This window comes from Leptosomus discolor, chromosome 7, assembly GCF_034619465.1.
Source record: "Leptosomus discolor isolate bLepDis1 chromosome 7, bLepDis1.hap2, whole genome shotgun sequence".
Lineage (NCBI taxonomy): Eukaryota > Metazoa > Chordata > Aves > Leptosomiformes > Leptosomidae > Leptosomus > Leptosomus discolor.
This window is the reverse complement of record NC_141397.1, coordinates 48,478,532-48,505,104: the sequence shown is the minus strand read 5'-3', so window position 1 is coordinate 48,505,104 and position 26,573 is coordinate 48,478,532. Positions and strand designations below refer to the sequence as shown.

Here is a 26,573-nt window from a genome sequence, read left to right as displayed (position 1 = left end):
GAAGGAAGACTGCCCCTTGGTCAAGGAGGATTGGGTCAGGGATCTCTTAGCTTGAGCGGACACTCAAAAATCCATGGGCCCTGATGAGATGCATCCGAGAGTGTTGAGGGAGCTGGCAGATGTTATTGCTAAGCCACTTGCCATCATTGGAAGATTGTGGAGGACAGGAGAGGTGCCTGAGGACTGGAGGAAAGCCAGTGACACTCCAGCCTTCAAAAAGGGCAAGAAGGAGGACCTGGGAAACTAAAAGCCAGTCAGCCTCACCTCCAACCCTGGAAAGGTGATGGAACAGCTCATCCTGGCTATTATCTCTGAACAGGTGGAGGAAAAGAAGATTATCAGGAGTAGTCAGCATGGATTCATCAAGGAGAAATCGTGCCTGACCAACCTGATAGCCTTCTATGATGGCATGACTGGCTACGGGTGGATGAGGGGAGAGCAGTGGATGTTGTCTACCTCGACGACAGCTTTTGACACTGTCTCCTACCACATACCTTACCACACACCTTACCATTGGTAAGCTTACGAAGTGTTGGTTAGATGAGTGGACAGTGAGGTGGATTGAGAAATGGCTGAAGGACAGAGCTCAGAGGGTTGTGTGTGATCAGTGGTGCTTTCAGTACATCAGAGAGCAGCAGTTCAGCTGAGAGGTAGGAAAAAGCATTGAACAGATTTAGGCAGCATTACTGGAACATTTTCTTGCCAGGAAGTAAGAAGCCTTTCTTCCAACTCTGAGGTGATTGCCTGTCAGCAAGGAATTTGGGCTTTGGCCATTCTATGACCCTGAGAAAAAATACCTTCTTAGTATCAACTTTTGTTAATCTAGTGAACCATAAAATATGGGCACAGTTATAGTTGTTGCTTGTGCAAGAAAGAGTGTGTGTAGCCTGGGAGAGAGGAGGTAAAAATCATTGGCGAGATCAAGCAGGGGAAAAAAGGGCTGGTGGTATTTGCACATATGGGAAGGAAAAGAGGAATTTGTAGTAGACTTTTTCGTCTGTATGGGAGTTCGGTGATGGTGAGTTCTTGTCTAGCTTAAAATTAAGCTTAAGTCTGACATCCTGCTAAAAAGCTTTTGAACAAGTTCTAATATTTAGACTTGCTCAAGTTCAGCATCTTAACCTTCTGTATTCAGGTTCTTGGGACACTCATTTGCCATTCCATACTTTAATCCCCAGGTGCAATGCCTTGTGCACAGACTTATTTGTGGGGTACTGAAAAGGTGTCTATGTGTGAAGTGGAGTAGACAATGTTGTCAATGAAGTGTGAATAAAGTTGTTTAATTCTTTCATAAAGCTTGGTATTCTGGCTTTTGACAACTTTTTCCATGACTGTAAAAGTTGGAACCTTCCTAAAATGTAGTTGTGGAAGCTAATATTATATTTTCTTCTGTGTAGTGACCATGAAAGAATAGCTCTGAGCACTATGAAGTCCTCATCTGTCAATGACAGGATCAGCTTAAAGACAGCTTAATCTTTAGTGTTTAACAGGTGTTTCTTTGGGTGTGACTTCCTTTTGTTCAGCTGCTCTTCTATTTCTCTATACAGATATTTGGTAGGTAGTGTAGTTCATGATTTCATATAAGGTAAATGGTCTTTAATTGTGCCTGTGTCAGTAACTTGGTATGTGTATTGGAGCTTGCTTCTAATTACATCATTGCAAGGTATGATGCCAATGTATAAATTGTTTTTCTTTGGTTGAGAAGAGCATCTGTGGCACGTAATTCCAAGGTGCCATTGGTTCGAGCACTATCCAGTTTAGAAGCCTTAAATGTGGTTAATCCCTTTGTTGCAGTATCCCTGTGATAGCTAAAGATCCAGTGCTGAGGAAGCCGGAAACTTAACCTGTTTTAATTGGATTTCTTCCTCAACAACTACAATTAAGCCATTTCCCAGATTGTATCATGTGGTGTAGGAATCTTGCTGTGTGTTAGGCCTGTGACCTGTTTTGTGTAGCATTTGGCTAGAAGCCTGTTGAGGATAGCGTAACCTGCTTGAGACAGTGTAGGAAAGGAAGCCTCAACAGCATCAGTTTGAGTCTATGCTAAATGTCAGTGATAAGGCAAACAAAAGGAAAACTCCTGATTTGTCCAAAACTTTTCTAAATGATATTTGAAGATACAAAAACTTGAGACCCGTTCTAGGTAAACAGAACAGCCGAGTACTTCTGTCCTCTTTCCCTGGAAACGTGTGTGTGTGTTTTTTTTTTTTAAATTGTTCTTCTTTAAAGTGTTTTTCTTTAAGACATTGTGTCTTAAAGAGAAACACTTTAAAGTTTCTCTTGACTTTTCCTTAGCCCAAAAGGACTTGATAAGGTTCTGGCTGTGGTGTATAGGCCAATCCACTGTTTTCTTTCTAAACCAATGAAGGGTGTCAGGCCTCAGTCATCTTTATGGAACAGGCTTTTCAACTTCTGGCATTTCTGTATGTATGCTAGTTTCAAGCTGAATATTAGCAAAATGAAGACGCAGTCTCCTCCCTCTTTACCTTGTTTTCAGATCTACATAATGCCCTTAGACCTGTAATCTTGGGTTTATCTGTGACGCTTGTCTAATCTGCATGTACAAGTCAACTGTTTTTTGTATTTCTTCTTCCAGCAGTAACATTCAAAGTAGTCTTTGAATTTCTTCATTCTAGTGACTAAATAAAGCTCTTCTTTTTTGTTTCTGCCTCCCCCCTTCTAGTTGTCTAGAAGACTGCAGAGATTGTGTTAATGTAGACTTTGGGTGGCCAAACCGTGTTTCACTAGCCACTGAGCTCACTAGGTCTCTGTAATTTAAGACAACTTGGCAAAAGTTGATTAGGAACTTGGTAGGGCTCAGGCAACCTGCCATGCTGCAACTTGGAACATGTGTGGTCTAACAGGCTCTGCAGGTAGGACATGGATATGTACCATCTTGGTATTTGTCTTGTGCTATTGCACTTGATTTTACCGAAGGGCTGTGTGTGCCAGATGCAGGTGAATGGCAAACTGCAAATAAGGCATCATCTGGTCTATGGGGTTAGAATAGGGATGAGACTTGATGTTGTAGCAGTAGGTTCTGCATTCAGACTTGTAATGTTGAACTAAATGGAGCTATGTAGCTCAAAGGCAGCTGGGCATTAAGCATTGGGCAGGGCAGACTTGGAGTGGGTGACTGTTTTGGGTACCTCTTGGTTCACTTGCATGACAATACTGAAATCAAGCTTCTAAATTGAAATTTGCCCTAATTGCTCAACTGACTTTTTTTTTTTTTTCACTGATAGTAAATGCCCCCTGCCCCAACTCTGCCACACCTGTTTACTTGGTCTTAACTTGACTACCTAGCTTGTCTTCATTTCTGGTGTCTGTACTTAGTGAAGGATTCTGTGCTTCTCTTCATGTTGTCTCTCAGAAGGTAAAAGCTCCTAATTCAGATTCATTCACCTCTTCTGAAGAGAATGTTCTCCCTCACACTTGCCAGGCAGCTTGTTTTTTTTCTAATGTTAGTGAAAGCTTAAGCCACCACGCAGTGAATTTTGGCTCTAATAAACAAGAGTTTCTAGAGAAGTGGAAAATGAACAGATGAGATTTTACTTCTATTGCTTGTCATGATTTTTGTTGGGTGTCTGCTAGAAACAAAGACTACTTGACATCAGTTCACTCTGGGTACAAATAGCAGAGTTTTGGTCAGAATATGGCTGCTGAAAAATACGTACTTCTCCCTTGAAGAGATACCAGTTGCTTAAATTTGGGGAAAAAAACCCCAACAACAAAGGGAGTATTATTTCCATTGTTGCTAAGAAGTTGGAACCACACTTACATTAGCACTAGGTAGCAGAATTGCATACTGAGACTGTCGTAGTGTAAACTTCTCTTGTCTAGCAGCTTGTCAGTAAGTAACAGTAATTTTAAATTTCCTGTAGGGGTGATGTCAAGCTCTTGCTATAGAATCTGATTTGGCAGAGAAATTTTGCTCTGTGACACAAGTGTACAGAGGAATAAACTTAACACACCTGTTCCTCACTTTTCCCTTCTCGTTCCCATTGCTGTGCTGTAAGGGAAAAGGTCTGTCAACAGAGACACAAACTGGTTCAGTATTCTGCAGCCATTGTTTTCTCTGTTTATATGCCTGTTCTCCATGTGGTGTAACAAATCTTTCATGTTACTGAGATCCATAAATATCTCAGGCTTCTTAAGCTGAGCTGTTGCTGGCTGACTTGCAGCTATCCAGATCAGACTGTTCTTTTACTGAATATAGATTAACTTAAAAGTTTCTGTGTTCTTACACTTTTGATAATATTTATGTTTGTGTGCAGAAAAAACTTAACTGCTGCAGAATTAACTGTTTAGCTGGTTTTAAAAAAAAAAACTAAACCAGAACAGAGCACTGAAGACAGAGAAACTATAGGTGTTGTAAACATGAAAATATTTTCTTAGTGTTGAGTCCTGGCATTCTGCCACTGAGAGAGCATTCTGTTCCTTTGTTAATTCGTTAGAGTCAAACCGTATACTGATGGGGAACTTATATTGAACTAGTTTGGATGTGTTAAGAATGGTGACATGGAAAGGTAACGAACTTGGTTTATTTGGAGAACAACTTAATTATTTGCTTGTTCTTTTTTTTTTTTACAAGGACAGATTCTTTGAATTAAGTTGTGATCTGCTGTTGTAAATAAATGTTCTAAGAGATTGTTTTATAATAAACTCACATTGCTCATGCTCTCAAAAAACAAGTGGAATAGTTGCTGTTAACAACAGTTAATTTCCAAAGATGTAGAATGCTAAATTACAAAGAAGCAAAAGAATAAAGTGAAATCCTCTCTATTTTTCTTAACTTCTATTTTGGATGAGCATCTGAGATCTGAATGATGCTTGTGTACTTTTGTGAACCAAAATGCAGTCCAAAGAGGAGTGGTGCGACTTCTAATATTTCTGTCCTTGATGAACATAAAAGATACTAAGCCGTGAGGTGGCAGAACTGAAGAGGGGTGCCCTCAAAACAGCATTGTGTTTGTTCCATGCAGCTTTTTTTTTTTTTTTTCTTAGACTGCAGCTTCTGGTCTTCCAGAGGAAAGGAGCATAGGAAATACAGGTTTTTACAATCTTAATGTTAGCTAGCATCCTTAGCCAGCTTGCAAGAATTCAGTTAAGCTTTAGTCCTGGTTTAATATCTCAGTGCACTAAAATGGTGATTCTTTCTTCAGTAATGAAATGAAGCTATGAATTCCTGTGTACCGTGAGCTGGTGGCACTAGTTGTACAAACAGGCACGAGACACCTGAGGTCACCTTTGTGTTCTGTACAACCATATACAGAATAGAATGAACAGTTACTTTTTGGTTTGGTTGCTTTAAGCTGTCCAGATGAACAGGAATGTTCTGCTATCTAACTTCTGTGGGTCCTTTTTTTTTTTTTTTAGCTAATTTGTGGCCCTCCCCTCCATCTGTAGGTTTCTCTTGGTCCTTGAGCTGTTTAAATTCTTGAAGAGTCAGTTGTACTCTTTGACTGGTTATAAAGCCATGTGCCAGCGGTACCTGTGCTTCTCGATAGTTTTGAGTAGTGCCCCGTTTGCTATTTCAGTTTGACTTTTCCTTAGCCCAGAAGGACTTGCTAAGATTCTGGCTGTGGTGTGTAGGCCAATCCACTGCTTCCTTTCTAAACCAACAAAGGGTGTCAGGTCTCAGGTCTCATCTTTATGGAACAAGGTTTTGAGCTTCTTCCAGGTCACTGAAGACATCTTCAGTTTGCTTTTCTGTACCAGGCCCAGCAAAAGGTCTCTGCAGTCTCGGACATCGTATTCAACTGACTCACTTGAAGCAGGGGAGCCTGTTCAGCTTCTGCAACTCAGAAATGTCTTCCTACTGTCACAAAACTATTCTTATCGACACTGGAGCATGTGATAGCATTTGTTTGCATTTTTCTTTAGACAATGCTTGACTTCTGACTTCCCAGACTACATGTTCTCAAGCTATGGTATCTTTTGCACAATTATCTTCCAGTCCTTTCCCCAAACAGAAGTCAGCAAGTAAGAGTGCTACTTTGCTAGCTTAGGGTTGTGGCATGTATAACCTGATGGATCACACAGTCCTAACAACTTGGCTACTCTTATAGTGAGCGGTGTTGTGCATGTTTTCAGAGGCATTTTCAGTGTTTTTACTTCCTGTGGGAACTTGCAAATCTTCAGTTTGAGGCAATGAATATTCTAACTGCCGATTGGCAGTATAGTTCCCCCTAATTCTGAACCATGAGATCACAAAGATATTTTTAGCTTTTTTCCCTTCCTGTTCTGTGGCAAGTCTTTCTTTCCCCATCTTTGGTCATAGGTCATTATAGACATATATGCACAGACGCAGTCTGGAGAATCTTAACCTGGTGGTTACATGCTTTCAAGTTTCTAGTGGCTCGTTTTGCTGTTACTGTGAAGATGGCCTTCTGCATTGCCACAGTCAAAGCTCTTGAAAGACTGTGTAAGGAAAAGTTGCCTTTTTCGTCATGTAGCAAAGCCCAAAGGTTGCCATCATCTGATGATTGTTTGTTGTCAAGTCAATGGAATAGGGGATTCAGTGATTTCCTGCCTCCCCCCTGCCCCTGCAAATCTGTAGCTTGAGTATTTGAGAAGTTTTCTATAGTATCCATACATCTTTAATATATGAGCTATTTCTGAAATGATTAAGAAATGCTTCCACTCTACTGATCAGAGTAGCTGAATTAGAAAGAACTCTTCCATTGTAAATGAATATAGGAAGAATACTGTGCTGAAGTGTGCACAGTATTTTTTTTGTCAGCAGTTTGGAAAAAATGGTCTCTGGCTAACAGCTTGTGTATTGTCAAGTTACCCAGTGTAAAAATGGACATGCAAGCTAGTTCTAAGTCTATAATGTCTTCAGTGACTGGACTCCTTTGATATTTGTAGGTTACATGCCTGTTTTGCTTCCCTCCTCATCTTAGACCAGGTTACTGGATTGTATTTTTGAGGAACTGAAGGGGAGGGAATGCTTTGAGCTATACATGATTGCAGTGAGCAACAAGGCCACAGGTGTGTTTTTCCTCACAGAGAGGTAGTCCTTGGGAAGGATGGGGAGGGTGTCCTTGCACACCTGTATATCTACATAGATCTGAGAACTCTGGTTACTTGAACTGACACCTATTGCATGACTTCTTATTAAATGCCTTTGCTGAAAATACTATTTTCTGATAGTCTGTTAGCGTCTTTTCTGCATGCCTTTGTATCTGGCATCATATTTGGTATCTTACTTAATTTGTGATTTTTTTTTTCTTTCCACTTTCTTCAATGTCTCTCTCATAATTAACTTTTTGCCTTTCTGCTCTTGCTTAGAACTCAGATTACGTTTTGTCATTGTGGCTGGAAATTGTCACTTCTCAGCAGAATGGGAGATCTCTAACATAATATAAGGTCGTACTTTCAACAGGTGGTTGGACCAAAAGATCTTGAGATTCTTTCCAGCCAAGGCATTTTTAATGATTCTAACTTAACTCTTACATGCCAATTGAACCCTGCATCAAAAAGGCAGCCAGTCTGAAGAAATTGCCTCTGTATGCTGTTAAACTCCACTTGTCTTCACATCAATATCTGATTAATGTCTTCCAAGAGAATTGACATAAGTGATGCAACTGTTAAGGTTGTAGAAGTCTGTTTCCCTACCCACTAACATGCTTGTTTTAAGAAGAAACTTCCTTGTTACTGACTTGTCTGTCTTCCCAGTAGTGAGGTAATACTATGGTATTAGGAGGCTGTAGAGTCTTGTTTGTAGTGAGGATTTTTCTATATATGTACAGAGTTTGCTCTGATTAGGATGGATGTATCCCCGCTTTAGCAGGGGGGTTGGACTAGGTGATCTCAGAGGTCACTTCCAACCCCTGCCATTCTGTGACTTCTGCGTGTGTGGCGGGTTTTTTTCTTTAGCATTGGAGGGGGAGAATGAATACAGTCCAGGCTAATGTATCATTCAGTGTGATTTTGTGTGGTTTCTGTATGAAAAGAAGTTAATCTGATATCTGATGTGAATTTTACATCATTAGATGCAGTGGAGCAGGTAAGCCTTAGTGTACTCTGGCATCTTTAAATCATCTAGACAGCATTCGTGGGGACAAGGAAGAAATAGAAGCAAGTAAGAAAATAAGTGGAAGCTTATACTTCCAATGTTGGAAGAAAAGCTTGTCATTCCTTAAGGCTCGATGCTTTCATCCATCTGAATACCCCAGGATTTGCATGAATGCAGCTGAAATCCATGTACCTTACTGTACCTTACAGCACCTTGCAGCTCATTGGACAATATCTTTCTCTTGTGTATCAAAGTTTGCTGTCAGGAAGAAGGGAGGGATGATGACAATTTGGGAGATGTCACAGAAGATTTTTCTAGGAAATTTCAGTATGTTGTTGTACCTACTTCCTAAATTATTCCATGAACTACTTCTACAAGCAGAAGGGACACAAGGCTGCTAAACTGAAAATACAGGCTTTTGCCTGCATGAAGCTTTGACATGAAATTGGTGTTTGGAGGTGAGGACTGCAGTGGGAAAAAAAACTGGGCAGAGTGGATAACTATTGAATTTAGAGAGTATAGTGAGGAAAAATATTGTGTCAAATTCAGCTACACAAGACTCAGTTTAAAGCAACTAACTAGACTGAAAAGTCTTCTCAATAATTAATTTCTGAGTCAACTGTTGAAGTAGTAGAAGTAATTGAATGAGTGCTTGCAAGTGCTTGCTTGCAGGGCAAGAAAATAGGTGTGTATGTTTTCAGGTAAATGAGGAGAACCTTGTCAGCAGTGAGCAAAAATGAGGTGCAGCTATGAAATCAGGTTAAAACAAAGTAACATAGGTCCAAACCAATTCAGCAGTTCCTAAAACATATGCAGTAAGTTCTTTAGTTCAGTAGCAATTAAAGTTTCAACTCTTAAATGCGTTGCATGCTTATTTATTTAGACTATTGCTTCTGCCTTAGCTGAATAGATTTATCACAGATACAGTCGATCAAGTAAATTAATGTTATTTACAATGAAGTAAAGGAATACAATTCTGAAGTCTTAGACTTAACATTTTTTGAGAAGTACGCTGAACTCTGGGTTCTGGCTGGCAAGATGTGCAGCTTGCTGGAAGAAAATGTTCTGAACTTACAAGGCGTATAAACATCCTCCTGTCTTTCTTCTTCCCCCGCCTTTTGCCTGTTACTGACTTCAGGACAGTAAGTCTTTGCAATTTTGAGAAGCTGGATTGCTGCAGCAGCATTAAGGAAGGCACTGTCTTTTGGGGCTGAAGTACAAAGGAGGAAGTATGCTGACCAGTGTACTTAGCTCAGCTCTGAGCAGGTAACAGGTATTTGAGCATTACAGGCAGAGGTGCTATGCATATTCTTAAATACTCAGGATATTGGAGTTCAAGAGCCTGAAAAAGTCTTGCTCTACCAAGACTCTTGCAAAGAACTTAAACAAAACCACCCAAAAAACCAAACCAACCAAACATCCCAAAAACCGAGTTCTAGAGCTCATCCATGTAGATTAAGGAAGCCTTTTTCTTATGAAAGGCTTCAGTTCCATTTTTTCAGTTGTTACCAGTTTGCCTTGTTACACTATTAGTAGCCCTAGAGCCTATGGCAGTGCTTCAGTTTTACTCATTCTCTTTTCCTATCTGTAGCCTACATCACAATAGGCTACACTACAGTTCACAGTATCTTTCAGGGAGTGATTTTTGGGTGTTAAGTAAAAGCTGATACAGGCCTGTTCTGTACTTGTCTGTTTCCTCTGTTTGCTTCAAAGACATGGAAGAGTGTCAGTCACTTCCTGCTGGCTTTTCCATGAGAAGAAAGATAAAGGTTTCACTGCAAGTTGACAGGTGTTTTTTATGTCTTGTGTTCCTGTGGAACCTCTCCAAGTGATATGTTGGCTATATATTAGCTGTAGTGTTTGTATAGATATATTAGGTCTACAGAAATTAATTCTGGTTGCTTTCCTGTACAGTAAAAAAGATTACTTTAATAGTAATCAGTGTTTCCTAAAACTGAAAAATACTGTGCAAGATAACAGCTAGATGCCAGTGCTGTTAGATGTCTTCAGAAGATACATTGTGGCTTTATTTGAAATGCTGATTTTCAGAATTTATCCTCAATCTAGAGAGTCTGCTTATGAGGAGAGCATCTGTGAGCCAGTGCTTTGCCATCATTGCAGCTAGGAATACGGAGTTGTGAAACATGAATTAAAATTGCTTATTTACAGAAAACTTTATGCCAGAAGAGGACCTGAACTTAAAATTCTCAAATTGCAAAGCCTGTCAACAGAAGCACAGAAGTCTGATGTACAGTTGTAGCTTTTTCTTATTGTGGGTGTGGGGAGAATGCTCAAGTAGTTGAGAAAATAGTCTTAAAATGTGACAGGACTACCCTGGTGCATTCAGCTGATCTACTGGGTTGCACATCTCCCTTGAATGTAGATACCTAAAGAGGGGGAAGAATAAGCCAAGTGCTGGGAGTGAGGCTTACAGATGGAAGAACAAGTCTGAATGAAAATGGTTCGGATCTCTGAACCGCAGGGCGCTCTCCTTGTCATTCTAGCATGTGGAAGACACAGTTGTGACCTACTGAGAAGATGTCTTCTCTACCGGACTAACTGGGCACATGGTACTGTGTGGCTTCAGATACTTGCACTGAGACTTAAGTTAATAATTTGATGTTAAAGGTCATAGCCAAATCATGAAGCAGCATTATATTTAAAGGCAAACTGGGAGTCATATTGTAACACAGTACACAGTAAAATACAGTTAAGTTGAGAGGTTTCGTTATAGAAGGTAACTGAGCATTATCTTGACTTGGCAGATGCCTTACAGGGTAGAACAGCTGCCATTTCATTCTTCTACACAGCTGAAAATACGTGTATGACAACACACTGTGCTGTGCAACTTCGAAGCACAGACTACTTAAAGTGACTGGCTGACCCACACAGATGAACATTAAACTCAAGTTTCTCTAGACAGCACTAGGATTGCCTGTGTGATGTTTTTTTCAGCGAACTATTCTGGTGTTTGTGGAGGAGCCCATGTACTGGCTGTAGGTGGGAAAGCATGTGGCTGACCTAGCAGAGCTCTAGAGTGAGCACTGCTCTTTGCAGAATGAAACCTGCTGGAATGCACGTTCTTCTTAGTCAGTATGAGAATAGATCTATGGCAACCATTTCATAGTATGACTGATAGTTTGACATTAGTACCCGTTTTCAACCTCAGTTGACCTTTGTACAGGCAGGGACACTACTTGCTCCTTTCAGAAAATGCACAAAACCTGCCTCCTTGCTGATGTTTATCAAGAGTGGGTTTTTTTATTTGGTGTTTGAATACAAAGAAATAGAGAATGCACAACAGCATTTGATAGTACCTGTGGTCAACTCCAGCTAGACCCCCTAGGTAGTGCTGGAACCTCAGCTTTCAACCTAGTTAATACTAGGCTTGTCTTGCATCTACAGTATACTCTGAAGCGAACGCTACCGCTTATGCTCTTTTCAACCTGACTAATCTGGCTGCACCGGCAAGATGGCAAGTAATTTCCAGCTATAGCAGGCTTTTTCTGTTCCATTGTAAACCTTTTTGCTCTTAAGAATAAGCTATAGACTGAAGGTGTCATGTATTACTTAAAAGCTTTAAACCTGTTAGTGAGATTATTTGCTATGATTAAGCAGTTAGGGTAAGAGAATTAATATGGAAGAGGGAAAGCTCAGCTTCTGAGGAGTAGTGTTTACAACTGTCTCAATTTCCCAGTCATCAAGACTTCTAGCTACGAGGTTCATTGAACAACTATGTTTTGTAGGATTGTGTGTTTTTGTGCTCCACTTAGATTATTTCAAGTTCCTAAGCATAAGATTAAAAAAAACCCCAACAAACCAAAAAAAAACCCCAAAAAACAAACAAAAAAACCCAAACACAAAAACCCCCACAAAAACCACAAAACCAAGCAAGGCAAAGACAATGACTTGCTAATTAATCTTACTTTCTGCTTTTGCTGTTGTCTGCTCAGTTGGACCTTTTAGTGGGAAAAACACAGTTTTCAGAATATGCTTTTGACTCCTCTGATCCAGGGATTAGGATGGGAGGCAATTCTTCTGCCTAACTTGTATTCATATTTGATTGATGGAGCTTATTCAGACTACTTCTGGCATGTTAACTGGGAGCTTTTAATACTAGGTTTTATCATTACTAGTGTAACAAGACTGACTTTGAGCTAGCGGAATCCTGATCACTAGTTTCTTGTGCTGTGCAGGTGTCTTGATCATATATATATATGTTCCTCTTGGCATTGTACTAGGTATGGGAGGTTATGATTTGCATAATACCAATTTATGTTCCTGGTTTCTTATGGCCTACAGTAAAATGGAATAATTGAGGATTTTTTTTTCTATACACTTGTTCACTTCTGTAGGCTCTTTGAGAAGAATAGACAATTACAGACAAGTGTTATCTGGCTTTACTGGCAATGCCAGGCCTTGGGAGTTAATAAAATCTCTTATCTGCAGCAGAAATGTTAGATAGAGTCAGGATATTGACTGTTGTGTTCCTAAATTTGGGTTGTTTTCCTTAAGGTGTTTTTCACCTGCAAGTACCTTTTTTTTTTTTGGACCAGGTTCTACACAATCAGAAGCAGTAAAACTGAATTTGCTGGTTGTGGTCCTGTTGCTATGCTCTCTGTGTAGAAATAGCAGTTTAGTGAAATGTACGAAAGTTACTTCTGTTCACTGGGGAGCTAAGTGAGGCTTGATCTTGAAGTACCTTTGAGGACTGCAGCTTGGTGTTATGGTAGTCTTCCGTAAATAGCTACTAAAATAACATCTGTAGATGACTTCTAGCAGCCGCAAAGCGGTTCCAAAAGTAGTAATACAAAGCTATCTTATTGATTATTTTTAAAAAATTGTGTACACTCATTAATTCTTCTGTCTCAAATAACTTTTCCCACTAATTAAGCTATCATGAGCAAGAACTTCTTGCTTATGTAGCTGGATCTTTTTCCTGAGTTACTAATCTTTCTTTATGCAAATGGAAGTTGCATAAATCAGAGTAGAGAAAGAAGCTTTTTTCAAAGCATGGTAGTTGTTTCTTCTGCAGTCATCTGGATACTACTGCTAATTCCTGAAGCTGGCATTGTCATCTCCCGCAATGAGAGTTAAAATACTCAAATACTATTGCTGTCTATCAAGCATTGAGTTTTACTAGTTAGTGTGTTTTTCCTTAATGTTGACAAATACAGGTTCTAAATTGCATTTTTATTTCCTTAAAATAATTACAGAAGCCTGCTAGAAAAGAAGTGTGTCATCATAGAATCATAGAATGGTTTGAGTTGGAAGGTCATCTCTATGCTATATACACTGAAAACTGATTGCTCTGTATTAAGGATCTAAATGCTCTTGAGAAGAAGTCTGTGTGTCTTTTAATAAAAATTGTTTAAAGGTTTTTGCCTTAAGCTTTTGGTTAAACAATAGAATTTTACGTTTGCCTCTTGTGGCATGAGGAGTCGGAGCCATGCCTCGTGTCTTATGACTATGTCTCTCTTGTCTTTCAGTGAATGATAGTGTCTAGAAAGGGTATGTCCCTTCAGGAGAGAGGTGCCAATGTCCAACCGGCCTAATAACAATCCAGGGGGGTCACTGCGACGTTCACAGAGGAACACTGCTGGGGCCCAGCCACAAGACGACGCAGTAGGAGGAAGGTATGACTTTTATCTGTGAGTGTTTTAATGTATAAAAGCAAAATTGGTGTGATTTTATTGGAGAATAAAGTTTTCCACCTTGCAATGCAAGTACTGAAACTTGCCTGAAATCTTTTTGCCCCTGAAATGCTTTCTGTAGTGTTATTGAATGGGATGAAAACATGGATAACCTTGTATCATGCATGTTCAGTTAGAATAGCAGTAGTAGATCTATGGGGGAAAAGCGTAGATGAGCTATACTCCACAAACCACAGGTAGTAACAAATTCCTTCCCTCATTAAAAAAAGTGTGGAGGGATGGGAAACAGGGAGACTCTGGTATGTGAAATCTGGGAAAATTTATGTCCCTGTTAGAGAAGACTGAATAACTGGTACCTCTCTGTCCCCTTGCACTGCGTATTAATCCTATGCAGCTTTTGAGTAATAAAAGAAGAAAAGGTTTGCTGTCTCAATATACTTGTGCTAGTGAGCAAGTGGACCAGGTTGTAATTGATCTGTAAGTGATTGTCTCTACAATGCAGAACAAAGATGATCCTTGAAACTTCTCTATCGATGCTGACTGTGTAATTATTGACATGTCCTTTAAGGAATTAAGAGTCTTCATCTGAGTGAGTGAAGCCTGTATGTATCAGTCTTCCTTTAATTTTGTTTAAAATATTAGTGCAATGAAGAAAGTTTATAGTATCATGGTAGGCAGTATCTGTGTTCTGCTTCCTCAGAGGTGTTACTGATGCAGTTGTTTGAATATGTGTATCTTGGGCTTGGGTTTTTTGGTGTAAGGGTATTAAAATATTACAGGTCAGTGGCACAAAAGAAACAGTTTCTTACTGTGAAGGAATCGGGCTATAATGTGTAATGAGGATGAGGTGTATTTCTTACTAGTATAAAGTCTAACTGAGAACAAGGTTACTGTTAAATGGATGAAGGAGACTAGCTGTTCTTCTAAGGAGTCTTGGGGGGAATAATTCAATCTGCAAAAGGCAGCTTCACTTTTCCTGAACTAATCTCTACTGTACAAATGGAAAAGTAGATGATAAACACAAGGCTTCTGTCCTGGGCTTCCATAGTTTAAGGAGAGGGAAGATCCTGCCTTATGTAGCTGAATATTTTGCAAGCTAGAATTGTTTTTGGAGATGACTCCTTCTTAACTGGGGCATGGTGAACCCTTCATTCCATTCTGTATTATCTCTACATCTGAATGGACGTTTAAGTTAGTTACTGTCCTATCAACTCATTCCTTTTACACTGAACCTGACCTGGTTTGAATAACCCTGTCCCTAGGAGAAAGAATTAGAGGCAGGTTATTTTGGCATGGGGTGGGTCATTCTTCTTCAGATGTCTGCTGTTTGTTCAGATTTTTGTGGTAGAATGCCAGGGAGAAGCTTTACAGTGAGTCAGACAGATTGAAGGCTTTTAGGGGTAGCACTATTTTTGCATAAGAAAGTTACTCATCCAGTGTTTTGGTGCATTGTGATCTGTTACTTATGCTATCACATAATTCAGGATGCAGCTTTTCTTAAATGACTGGACCTCTTCCACCCCTCAACAAATCTGTCAGTCAGACTTCCGTGAACAAGAGTATATTGCACTCCTGAACAATGTTAGATCTTTGTCAGAACCAAAGCTCTCTGCCTAAGTAAAGAGGATGGAAGCTTACAATCCTTTTTTGAAAATGCGGGCTTTTTAGAACAGGACCTCACCTGCCTTTCCATCTCTGAACAAGCATCTTTGGCTGTCAAAGAGTATAAAAAGGCCTGGATAAAGCATACTGGTTAATATAAGCTTTATAATTAAGTTTCTTTTACTGTCTTCTGTATCTAGTCTTTAATAAGCTGCTGGACAGAAATATCTGTTGTACAGGGGACAATGCAAGAGATCAATCTATTTTGTCCTTGAAAAATTTGTAGATGAAATGGAAAGAGACAGGCTCTTGGATAGCAGTCGCTGGTTTTCTCTGGTTACCTGTCTTCAGGATAAACCTCAGGAGTCATCCTTCCATGCATGTAGCATGCAGTAGGATAGCATGTTCTAGTTCTGCTGCTGAGCAGTACGTAGGAGTGTCTACAGTTCACACCTTGATATACCTTCTACTTTATGCCTCGCAGTACTCCAGTGATATACACTGCTCTGGCTGCTATATCTAAAAAACCCCACAAAACCAAAACAAAACACCAAAAAACAAAAACCCAAAACAGCAACAACAATCCCCTGTCTCCCCCAAAAAACCAAAACCCAAAACAAAACCAAACAAAAAACCAAAAGAAAACCAAACACAAAACACACACACATGCACAAAAAAACCAACCATGGCCAAACACACATTTTCTTACATTAGTTTTTTTGGGGGACAGTTGAGACACTAACTTCCAGTCTTTCTTGCATTTGCCATCCATAAAGTGAATCTCCTCAGTTTCAGCTGTAAAATCATTTAAATAGAATTAACAAACTGTGGGAAGATGAGTTTCGATAATATGCTCATATTGTGCAAATAACTGAACTTAGGGTGCATCTATCTATGTTGGAGTTGGAAATGTTGTTTTAAAGCAAATCTATCCTCCTCCCCTGCTGTGCTTTGGCTAACATCATGGAATAGTCTTGCAGCACTTGAATTGGAATCTTCTTGGATGAAACTGAACTGGAAGTTGTGCTCTAGGAGAGCAGTTCATTTCAACTTGTCACTTGTGGTTGTAATCTGGTCTGCTTTGAGTAGAAATCGTTGAAATATATAGATGGTGGACATTGGTCTTTAGTGGCAACTATCTCACTTTACAAATTATCTTCTGTTGATCTGTGCTACCTGTTGATGTAACTGTATGGACAGTATGAGATTTTGTTCAGTCATTTTATTAGATGCACATTTTTCTTAAAAAGCCCAAAACAATACACAACACAAAAAAAACCCAAATCCCCACGCAAAACAAAAACTAGTGTTGTAGAGGGAATTAAGCAGTAATGTGACTCTGTAGGGGGTTGTTGCTTCGTGGCTAAAATTAGCCACAAAGTTTATAAGCAGACTTAAGGGTCACACCTTCTAAAGTGTTGGAGAAGGTTACTTTGCTTTGGTCATAGATATGCAATCACAACCCTTTGAGCAAGGACAAGTTTCAATGCTGTCTGAACTTGTGTACTTGATTACACTTCGGCTTTACATAAATAGCTTTCGAAGTGCTGGAAATGCAAGAGCTGTTTTCTTAAAGCTTTCTTGTGGCTTAAGTGCATGCATCTTCAAAATACAAATTGAGTGACAAAAATTTGGAGAGTTTGTGCAGTTTGTCACTCATACTGTAATTTCAGCCTTTAAAATCCACTAATCTAATGTGAGTGGTCATATAGCCATTGGTCATACAGCCAAATGGCTTTGTAATAGCCTTAGCTTTGCCTCTGTCTCTGATGCTCTAACTAGACTGAACATTATGATAGACTTCAGTTGAGGAAGGTATTAAAAAGGAGAGAGGCTGGGGAATGGCATCACTTCCAAGCTGAAATGCTGATGCATGTCCTTCTAGAGTCTTTGATCCTCTTGCAGCTTAAAGGTGTTTTGTTAAAATCTTATCAATTTAACTTGCTGAGCAGCTACTGTTCACTTGAATTTCCAAAGGCTTCATTCAAAACTCCTCTCTGGACTAGTATGTAAAACATAAATGCAGAATCTTCCTCCTGTGAGATCTAATACTGGCAGGTTTGGTATTTGATGTTGCTCGAATAACATCAGTACTTGCACTCAAAATGAGCAGGGGAAGCCTGTGATGTGTTTTCTGCTGAAATTTTACTAGCAATTTCACACTCAGCACAGTGACTTCATACGAGCTTTGAGTGTTTGATTTTTACAGTTGTGTTTGTTTAAAAACAAACAAACAAAACCAACAAAACCAACCAAATCGCAACTAAACAGTGATACTGGGCTCACAGGCAGTGTAGAAAGATTGTTGCAGCACAAGCTGGAGGTATACCTAGCATCTATGATGTGTGCCTTTCTTTAAAGGAAGCAAGGGATGTGTTTTTGAAAACAGGTGTGTGACCTATTCCCCCTGCTCTGTGTATGCATGTAACCAAACTGGCCTTGGTGAAGTTGGACTGGTGTGATTGTTCACTTTCTGTTGTCAGTAGCAATGTTGAAATAACGTTGTGGTTTGGAAGACTTTCTGTTCTTGTTGATATTCTAGTTCTTACTGGCTTTACTACCAGATTGAAAAGTATTCAGTGTTATCCTCCTGATGTAGAATTACTGTTGTGATGGCACCTTCCTAATTGTACAGCATGAACCCTTGTCTGAATTATATCTTCTAGCACTTTTCGTTGAAGGATGACTCTTAGCAGGTTTGTCAGGAAGCAGTAATGGTACTAACGCTTCTCTTTGCAGCAGTAAACAAAAGGGGAGTGGGAAGCAGATGCATTAATGAGAGCACTCTTTTCATGGGGGCAGGAGGAGTGGGTGGAAGGTGCTTACTGTCACTTTCTTAACTCTGTATCTCTATTGTCACCATGTGTGTTGAATTGTGCCCTTGTGGCTTCATTTCCCGGTGATGCCATAGTATTTACTTTGAATGGAAACAATTTGGAAGTGATACTGAGGCACACAATAAGATCTTTTCTGAAAGTGGCGCAGTTAATAGTTTCTTTCAGTTGTGAGCACTGTTTTAGTATATTGGTATGGAGCAACAGAAGTGGTCCTGTGTACTATAACAATTTACTAGTGCTGCAATTATTTTTTAAATTTTTATTGGCATGAAGTGACAGTGGTGCTTATCTTTTAATCTGCATATTGTCACTCTTCTGAAATCTTTAGGTAAGGCAATATTTAAGTAGGCTATCAATTTGACATAAACGACTGCTATTGCAGTTGTGTATGAAAGTATAATACTTTATAAAAACTTCAAGTTTTTGGAGTATAATATATACATGTGCATTTGGGATTGAAGGCTAAATGAGAAATAGGAGATCCATAGAGGACATTGCATAAGCAGAATCTGGAAAACACTTTGACCTTATTCAAATACTAAAGCAAGAAAAATGCTTTTGTCAGTTATACTACTTCTGTTCTGAACAGGATTTGGGTTTGGACCAGTCTTGATAATTCGCTAACTGTTAACATCTTACCTGAGACTTGCGTAAAAATTAAATTTAATGTTTGTATCAATGGGGAAGACAGCTGAGGAGAGAAAGTGGTGTGTGGGTTTTTTTTACACAGCTTATTTCATCTGTGCTGTTGCCTTTTTTATCTCACTTTTCACAGAAGTAAAAGGGTGCTTAGTTTTGTAGAATTCATGTTTGGAAGCATTTAATATCTCATTCTCAGCTGCTGAGGAACATGACTTAGATGAAACACTGTTTATTAACTGACTTCAAAAGATACAGTTTTTTAATATGCATGGAGTAGCTCTTTGAGGACAGGTTCTAGTTGGTTCTTTGTTATGGTTTTGCTAAGGAAGGCTAAGGGCTGGCAGTTTCCATGAGATTGTTTGTATAAACACTGCAAACTAAATGGTGGGTCACTGTTCAACTTCTTGTGTGTTACTCTAAACCGAGTGTCTGCTTGTGAATTAAAATATGTATCAGCAGACAGCTTTGCCCAGTTGAGTGAAGCCTTGGAGTGACTTATGAAAATGTCTTTAAGTTCTGGGGAAAAAGAAAAGGAAAACAAAGAAAGAAACAAACCGATCAAACAAAAAACCCCATCCAAAACAACACTTGAAGGTACAACAAGCGCTCGGTCTTCCTGAACCTACCTCTGTGGATGGAAATGGAGAAGCACAAGCTCATAAATACTTACCTTGTCATTTTTCATCATTAACGAGGAATTTGGCCTGTCAAAATACGTGTTGCTGGAATACTTGTTTAAATGAAGCTTCAGAGTGATACGTTAATTGACAAGAATAAAGAGCTTGTAACTGGGTAAGTTATGAGTTAAAAGCCTTGAATGATGGGCAAAACTACAGGTATCTTAAAATGTTTAACAGGAATCCATCTTCCAGCTGCCTGTATACCTTTACTGTATAGCACTTAGTTCTACAAACATTACTCTTTTTGTTTCTAGCTCATCAGACTGTTCTAACTACCCTTGTTTGTAAGTTAACTTCTACGAGACCTTAATCAAGCTGTTACAACCTTTAATATAAATTGGAACAATGATACTTGTTAGTTGGTGTGTGGTTAAAGTTCTTTTAACTTAATCCTGCAGTTTCTCATCATCAATCTGCTTGCCATTGTATAAATCTTGGAGAAGGGGGGGTTAATGTCACACTCCTCTTAACTGACATGCTGCTCGTGTACAGTTGCTGTTGTCTTGTGTACCTTCTCTTTGCAACACATGCAAGGTGAATGATGAAACTCAAAGAATGAGAAGTGAGAGCATGGTAGGTCTTTAAAAATAAATTTTAAAAAATCCTCATCAGTTTTGACTCCCTATTTGTTTACATTTCTAGTGTAACTGTTCTCCTCTGGCCATGTGTTATTTCAACTGATAGTTTGATGGATAAAGAAAATAAAGCACATGCAAATAGCCTGTACAGTACAATATTAATGATCCCCAGAATATGGTTGTAGCTTTATTGGTCCACATAAATTGGTCATTAGTATGAAATTATGTTTATAAAACTAAGAACCTGAAGGGTTCAAAGGTGAAAGGGGGAAGCCTGGAACAAGTGAAAACTTTTCAGTGCATGATTTAAGTATTTGATGTTTTGATTTATTGCTTTAGCTATATTTTAGTTTAAAAGATCTTCGATTATTTGTGTTCTGTGAATACTTAAAGCACTAAGTTGAATCCAGTTCTAATTAAAGCAAAACAAAAAGCTTTAAGGGAAAATAACCTTTTAAAATATATTTCAAAATAAATGAACACTGATCACTTAGCATACATTAAAAAAAATGAGGTTCCTGCCAAGTGTAAATTATGTAATAACTTCTGTTACTCCCATAACAAAAACATTTCAAGGGGAAAATTAAATTTCATGCCATAATCTTTTGTTGGGAAAAGGAAAACCCAAACACTCAGCATTAGGTGAAACATTTTTTGAGTTTACCTTGATGGAGTTTGCTATTGTGAGCTAAAGATCTAACTGTTTTGTTTCACTTGCTTTTGATAGTAAAAAATATTTCTTCCAGTATGAGAAGTAAAAACAAATTACTGGAGTATGGAGTAGATGCTGTTAATTTTATCTTTTCAGACTGTTATGCTCTTGGAAGGATGAGCCACAGATAAATGTTTTGAATATGTGCTGTCTAGGCACATTCATCAGTTTGAGTAACTGACTAAATGAGAACTTTGCTTCCTCTGTTTTCTTCTGAAGTAATCAAGAAAAAAAAACAGTCATATTACTGAAGTTTTACCATTTTGACTGCTTAAGCAAATTATCATGTGGTTATCACTTAGGTGATTAGACTTGGTACTTCATTCCTGCTAAGGTTTATGTTTAAGTTTGTGTTGAAACTTTTTGGTCAATAATAGGCTTGGCTCTGTCTTTGCTACTAGATTTCTGGCATTTGGTTGGAAGAAGCTATTTGAAAGTTTGTGGAACTCTTCTGCCTCTTCCGCTTACTCTTTTGGCCTAAACTTTTTGATATTTGGGGTTATGGGTTGGATCAAGACACTTATTTCTGAAGTCTGTTTCTCTTCTTCCCCCGTCTGATTCAAAGATGTTTGTGTAGCTCAACTGTAAGGTCTAGATAGCCTAGATTAATAGCATATAAGTGTATAGTCAGCAGTTCTTCAACCTTGGAACATTGCTTCTTCTAGCATTAGTATGAGACTAGTTTGAGGCTTCATAAAGGTTAGTGGTGTTTGGCGTTTCTGTATAGGTAGGATATAAGCAGTAGAGTTTTCCTGGTGACAGCTGAGTCAAAAGTGTGTTTTTTCCAGGCAAATACAAGTGAGATGTCTCTTGCCTTAACAATTATTTATACTGTTCTGTTCTAAATGCTGATGAGCTGTCTCTTCAGAGTCTCACAGATGGTAATTCTGATTGTTTTTGAAAATAGATGTGGAATATGTGAAGGTGTAACTTAACTCTTAAATTGTGTCTATGGTATATGATCTTTGCCCTCCAATCAGAGCTCATACAATAAACCATTTTTTGCATGCAGCTGAAAGCTGCTTGGAAGACCTCTTGTAGCTTGTCTGTGGGAAACTCATTCCTTTCTCTGACGTCACAGATTTCCTGTCTCATCTGAGTGCCTTCATTGGTACCATGCATTTCTTCATTCCCCGTACTTCAGCGGTTACCAGACAACTCTCAATCTTTGGAACTGGTGGATCTGCAGCCAGAAAATAACTGTCACGGTTGAGCTTTCCTACCGAGTAGACCTGGTTGCATTCCCATTCCGAGCATTTGATTTTCTTAAACTGGAGAGCAAAGAGACAAACTTGTAAACAGTCATAACTGGATGAGGTCTTAATGCATGGAATCTTGAGGTGGTTGAGTATGTAACTGTTTCTGAGAGGTCTTTGACAGGTGCTCTAGTCTTGTGTCTTATTGTGCTAGCTTAATACTTAAGTAATTCAGTGATCCTGCGCACCAGGGAAACTTGACTTTATCTGCACAGCTCAGGTGTGAGAAGACACTTCATTAGTTTAAAATGATTAAATAATTATGTGCTTTATGGAGCAGTTACACTGGTAGTGATTTGTAACTGCACAAGGTGATTCTTTTGAAATATTGCTTTGATGTTAAGAGTTGATATGGAAAGATTTGAAGCTGTAAACTAATATTTGTAAATGGTCCCCAAAAAAAAAATTACTCCACCTACAGGTTTGTATCATATCTTGGAATCCTGATAGCTTTCTGTTTTGACTTTCTGCTGACAGGTCACACTTAGGGCAGGCAAAACATAAGGCACATAGCCCTCCTGAGAGTAGAAAATCTATTTCAAAGACACCCAAAGTGCAGTCTAATACTCCTTCTGAGCAGTCCAAGGGACACTTTTCTAAAAGGTAATTGCGCTTCATATTCATGTGTTAACCAGTGTTATCTTCACAACTGTCTATAATATATCTAGTTATACAGAGTACTTATAAAATGTATGGCTAATAGATTTTAAATAATCTAGGTGTTGTATTCAGTGGATATATTTCGGTGTTTCATATTCTGTTTGTGTTTTTTTTTCTAATTCACCAACTAAGAGCATTCCATCAGTGATGGGGAGGAAACGATTTCTGCATAACTAGTCCTGGAATACTTTGCAAGGCCTTTCTCCTGCTTCATGTTGGGGGAAGAGTGCCCAAGGAGTTCTGAGCAATGTTCAATTTTGATTGAAACATGTAATAATCTAAAGTATGGCTGTGTTCAAGGGTAATCATCTCGGTCATGCTTTGTCTACTTTTCATATGCTTCTGCTCTTTACACACTGGAACAGTTTTCTATCATGTAGAAGAGAATTTTGCTGGTTTTGTGTGATTCATTACCTCAGTTTTGAGATTGAGAAACTACCCTTCCATAAGAGCTTTCCTTGAACTAGAATCCAGTTATGACTAGTTATGCATTACTGAACACTCCTTACTCTCTTGTGGAACTTACATTCTCAAATGTTCAGATAATAGCTTCATGGCTTGATTTTTTTTCCTTTTTTAATTAGTTTGACATATCTATTAAAATCGGACAGTAAAATCTATCCAAGTTACCTCATATCTTTCTCTTTAAAAAAGCAGTGTACTATGCTTTTTGGCAATTTATTTTAGTTTTCATGCTAGCAAAAATGACTGTTCTTGTGCAAGCATGTTTTTTTCTTGTTTCAATGTAAACTTAGTAGTCAACAGGGTTTCTTACCTGTGGTTTCCTTCATTATTAGAGAATGCTGACATTTCTTTTGCAAATCTTTTGCATCTGTGAGATTTCTTGAGTTCAACACTAACGCTGTTCCTGCTTACTTCTACAGAGGCTGTAGTTCATCTGCTGTTTCAACACCACAAAAAGAAGATCCAGAGAGAGTCAGTACTTCAGAAAAGCAAAAAACGGGGCAAGTGCCTAAGAAAGACAATTCTCGAGGAGTTAAACGCAGTGCTAGTCCGGATTACAGGAGGACCAATTCTCCTAGCTCTGCTAAAAAACCCAAAGCACTTCAACACCCTGAGACTTCCTTGGAAACTAACAAGCCACATACTAAATCTAAGAGAAGACATTTAGACCAAGAACAGCCGAAGCCTACACAATTGCCATCAACAAGCAAGGCTCACACCAGAAAGGGTGGAGCTGCTGGTAGCTCCCGAAGTCAGAAAAGGAAAAGGACAGAGAATCTGTCTTGTATAAAGAGTGGTTCAGCAGTTGAATCAACTGGCACTGAAGAGAAGTCAGCAAAACTCTCCAAGCTGGCTTCAAAATCGGTGACCTCAGCCAAAGCTGGGTGTAGCACCATCACTGATTCTTCTTCTTCTGCTTCCACATCCTCCTCCTCTTCTGCTGTTGCCTCTGCTTCTTCTACTGTTCCTCAGGGTGCCAGAGTGAAACAGGGAAAGGACCAGAATAAGGCTAGACGTTCCCGTTCTGCATCCAGCCCCAGTCCAAGAAGGAGTAGCAGGGACAAAGAAACAAGTAAAACAGGTGGCTCTTCAAAGTTTGACTGGGCTGCTCGATTCAGCCCAAAAGTCAGTCTCCCTAAAACGAAACTGTCTCTACCAGGCTCTTCCAAGACAGAGACTTCAAAACCTGGACCTTCAGGACTGCAGGCTAAGCTAGCAAGTAAGTTGTTTTGTGGAAGAATAAGCACTTATGTTTTAAAATAAAGTCTTCTAAACAAATACTTCTATTGTTTTTAGGCTTCTTGGGATCTTCTTAGAGAAATTAACTTTTAGGGTGAGCTTTTAAAAGCTGTGACTGAAACTATTTACAGGTAAAGCAGGTTATTTAAATACAGCCTGTGTTCTATAAGTTTAAGTTGCTTCTCTGTCTTACAAATCAGTTTTAAAAATAGAATATATGCAAAATAGTTTAATGTTGTGGTGGGACTTACTCATTTTAAAACTGTCTTGATTATATTCCTCCTGTCATTTTTTTCGCATTTTAAGCTTTCTGTACCGAAGTGGGAATGATAAATGCTGGAAAATAAGTAGATAATATGTGGTTTCTTGTTTCAAGCCCACTTTCATAATTTTTAGTTACTGTGAGAATTTCTGATGTTACTTTAAGACCCGTAATCTTTTCAAATTAGTGTACCTAATGCCTGGGCCGTTAGTCCACTTTATCCTTTAAATTGTGTTTACAAGATATGTCTTCTCTCTGGTGCTGAATTTGAATAGCAGGTACTGTTCTTGGACATTGTCACTAAGAAATACAGGCTGTCTTCAAGCAGAGCACCTGCTTGCTAGTGTGTGGATATGCTTGTAGCTCTGTTGCCTTGAACAAATTTTTTTGAGCGTTAAGCTGTCTTTGTGTACTGTGTAATTTACTTACAGCACGTATTCTCTTAAAATTGATTTAGGAAGGTTTGATTCTGAAGCTTGTTTACTGTTGTTCCTTTACCTAGAGATGATCACAAATAGCCGGTCCCAACTAGGGCATGTCTATACCTAATACTAAGGCAGAAAATATGTGAAATAAATTAAGTCTATTTTGATTATATAGGAATACATCCAGTTACTCTTAACAGGCTTGTTTTGAGTGACTTGCATGGCTGGAGTATTGATTCTGGAATGACCTAACCTAATTGATGAAGAATGGCACTGGGGAAGGGAAGTTACTTTCTTTATAGCAAGGTTTTATCTACCTGCTCCATGGTTCAAGACTTACTGGGTGATGAATTCCCGAGTAAAAACTTTGAATTTCGACAAGGTGAAGTGAGGGGGAAGTAGGTAGGAATCGGGCAAGAACGGGACTGAGCACCAAGTTCTTAGCTAAGTCTGTCCTTGTAACAGGCAATTTTTAGCAATGAGGAAAAGCAACAGAGAGGAGAGAATTTACCTCCAACAAGTGAACGATGGGAAGGTGAAGGCACAGAGTAATTTATGTGACAAGTTACAAAACTTCAGCAAGGAGTGAGAAGGGGAAGGGTGGGATAGCACAATGCAAGGGGGGTGGGGCTGTTGGGTGGCTTGAAAAACAGCATTGAGAATATAAGCCTAAACTGTCTCCACAAAGAATGTACTGAGAAAGCCAGCTTGACTAGCTTGAGCTCTTTCACGACCTGAAAGTCATCTTTTGCAAAAACATAAGTTGAAGACAGACATTCAAGTATGTCACAAAACCAAGTTGGTATGGACTAGGGTGTGTGTGTATGCATAAAAAGTCACTGGTAAGGGGCACAAAGCGTGGTGAGAGAAATTTCTAGACTCAGTAGAGGTTCAAGTTACTTTCTGTATGTGGTGTCCAAATTTGAGGGAGGGGAAAAGTACTAACTAGTGATACTAGGAAGTCTAAAATGTCTAATGCCTCTTTATTTTACTGTAGACTACAGCAAAGCTTACTCCAATCCTTATTATATAATATCACTAAGAGTAAGAACTCAACCTAGAATAGAAAAAAGTGTGGAACTATGGTATGTCCAAATAGTCTCAGCCTTTCAAATAGTGCATTGGAACTCTTTGGCAACAGATTGAAGTGATCTTGGAATCAATAGTATTGTTACCTCAGCCCTTTTTTAAAAGAGCAATGCTGTATGACAGACCAGTTATTTTCTAACTCAAATATTGATACAAGTTTGAAATATTTTAACAAAATATGCTTTTTTGGATAATGCTAAGAAGTGTCAAGAAAATACTAAGAAAATAAATCTCCAGGGTAAGTTTTTAAGGAAGAATGGGTAAGCTCGAATTTATTTTCTGTAGCACGCTAGTACCCTTAGAGGATAAGGGAGCAGAATCACAGAATGTTAGGGGTTGGAAGGGACCTTGAAAGATCATCTAGTCCAACCCCCCTGCCAGAGCAGGACCACCTAGAGTAGATCAATCACACAGGAACGTGTCCAGACGGGTTTTGAATGTCTCCAGAG

The 26,573-nt window shown here is 39.0% G+C and overlaps 1 protein-coding gene across 3 annotated transcripts in view; it reads left to right on the top strand.

Moving 5' to 3' along the window:
* The window catches only part of TRIP12 (thyroid hormone receptor interactor 12), an 84,424-nt gene that overhangs the window by 13,449 nt on the left and 44,402 nt on the right, over positions 1–26,573 (top strand). For 2 of the 3 annotated variants that reach the window (XM_086468642.1, XM_086468641.1), the window contains exons 2-3: positions 13,513–13,659; positions 23,529–24,328. In XM_086468642.1, the coding sequence (XP_086324768.1) occupies positions 13,562–13,659; positions 23,529–24,328 (898 nt within the window). In that variant the 5' untranslated portion in view covers positions 13,513–13,561. Of the gene's footprint in view, positions 1–13,512; positions 13,660–22,461; positions 22,588–23,528; positions 24,329–26,573 lie in introns of all 3 variants that reach the window. The other variant, XM_086468643.1, reaches the window with a different exon arrangement.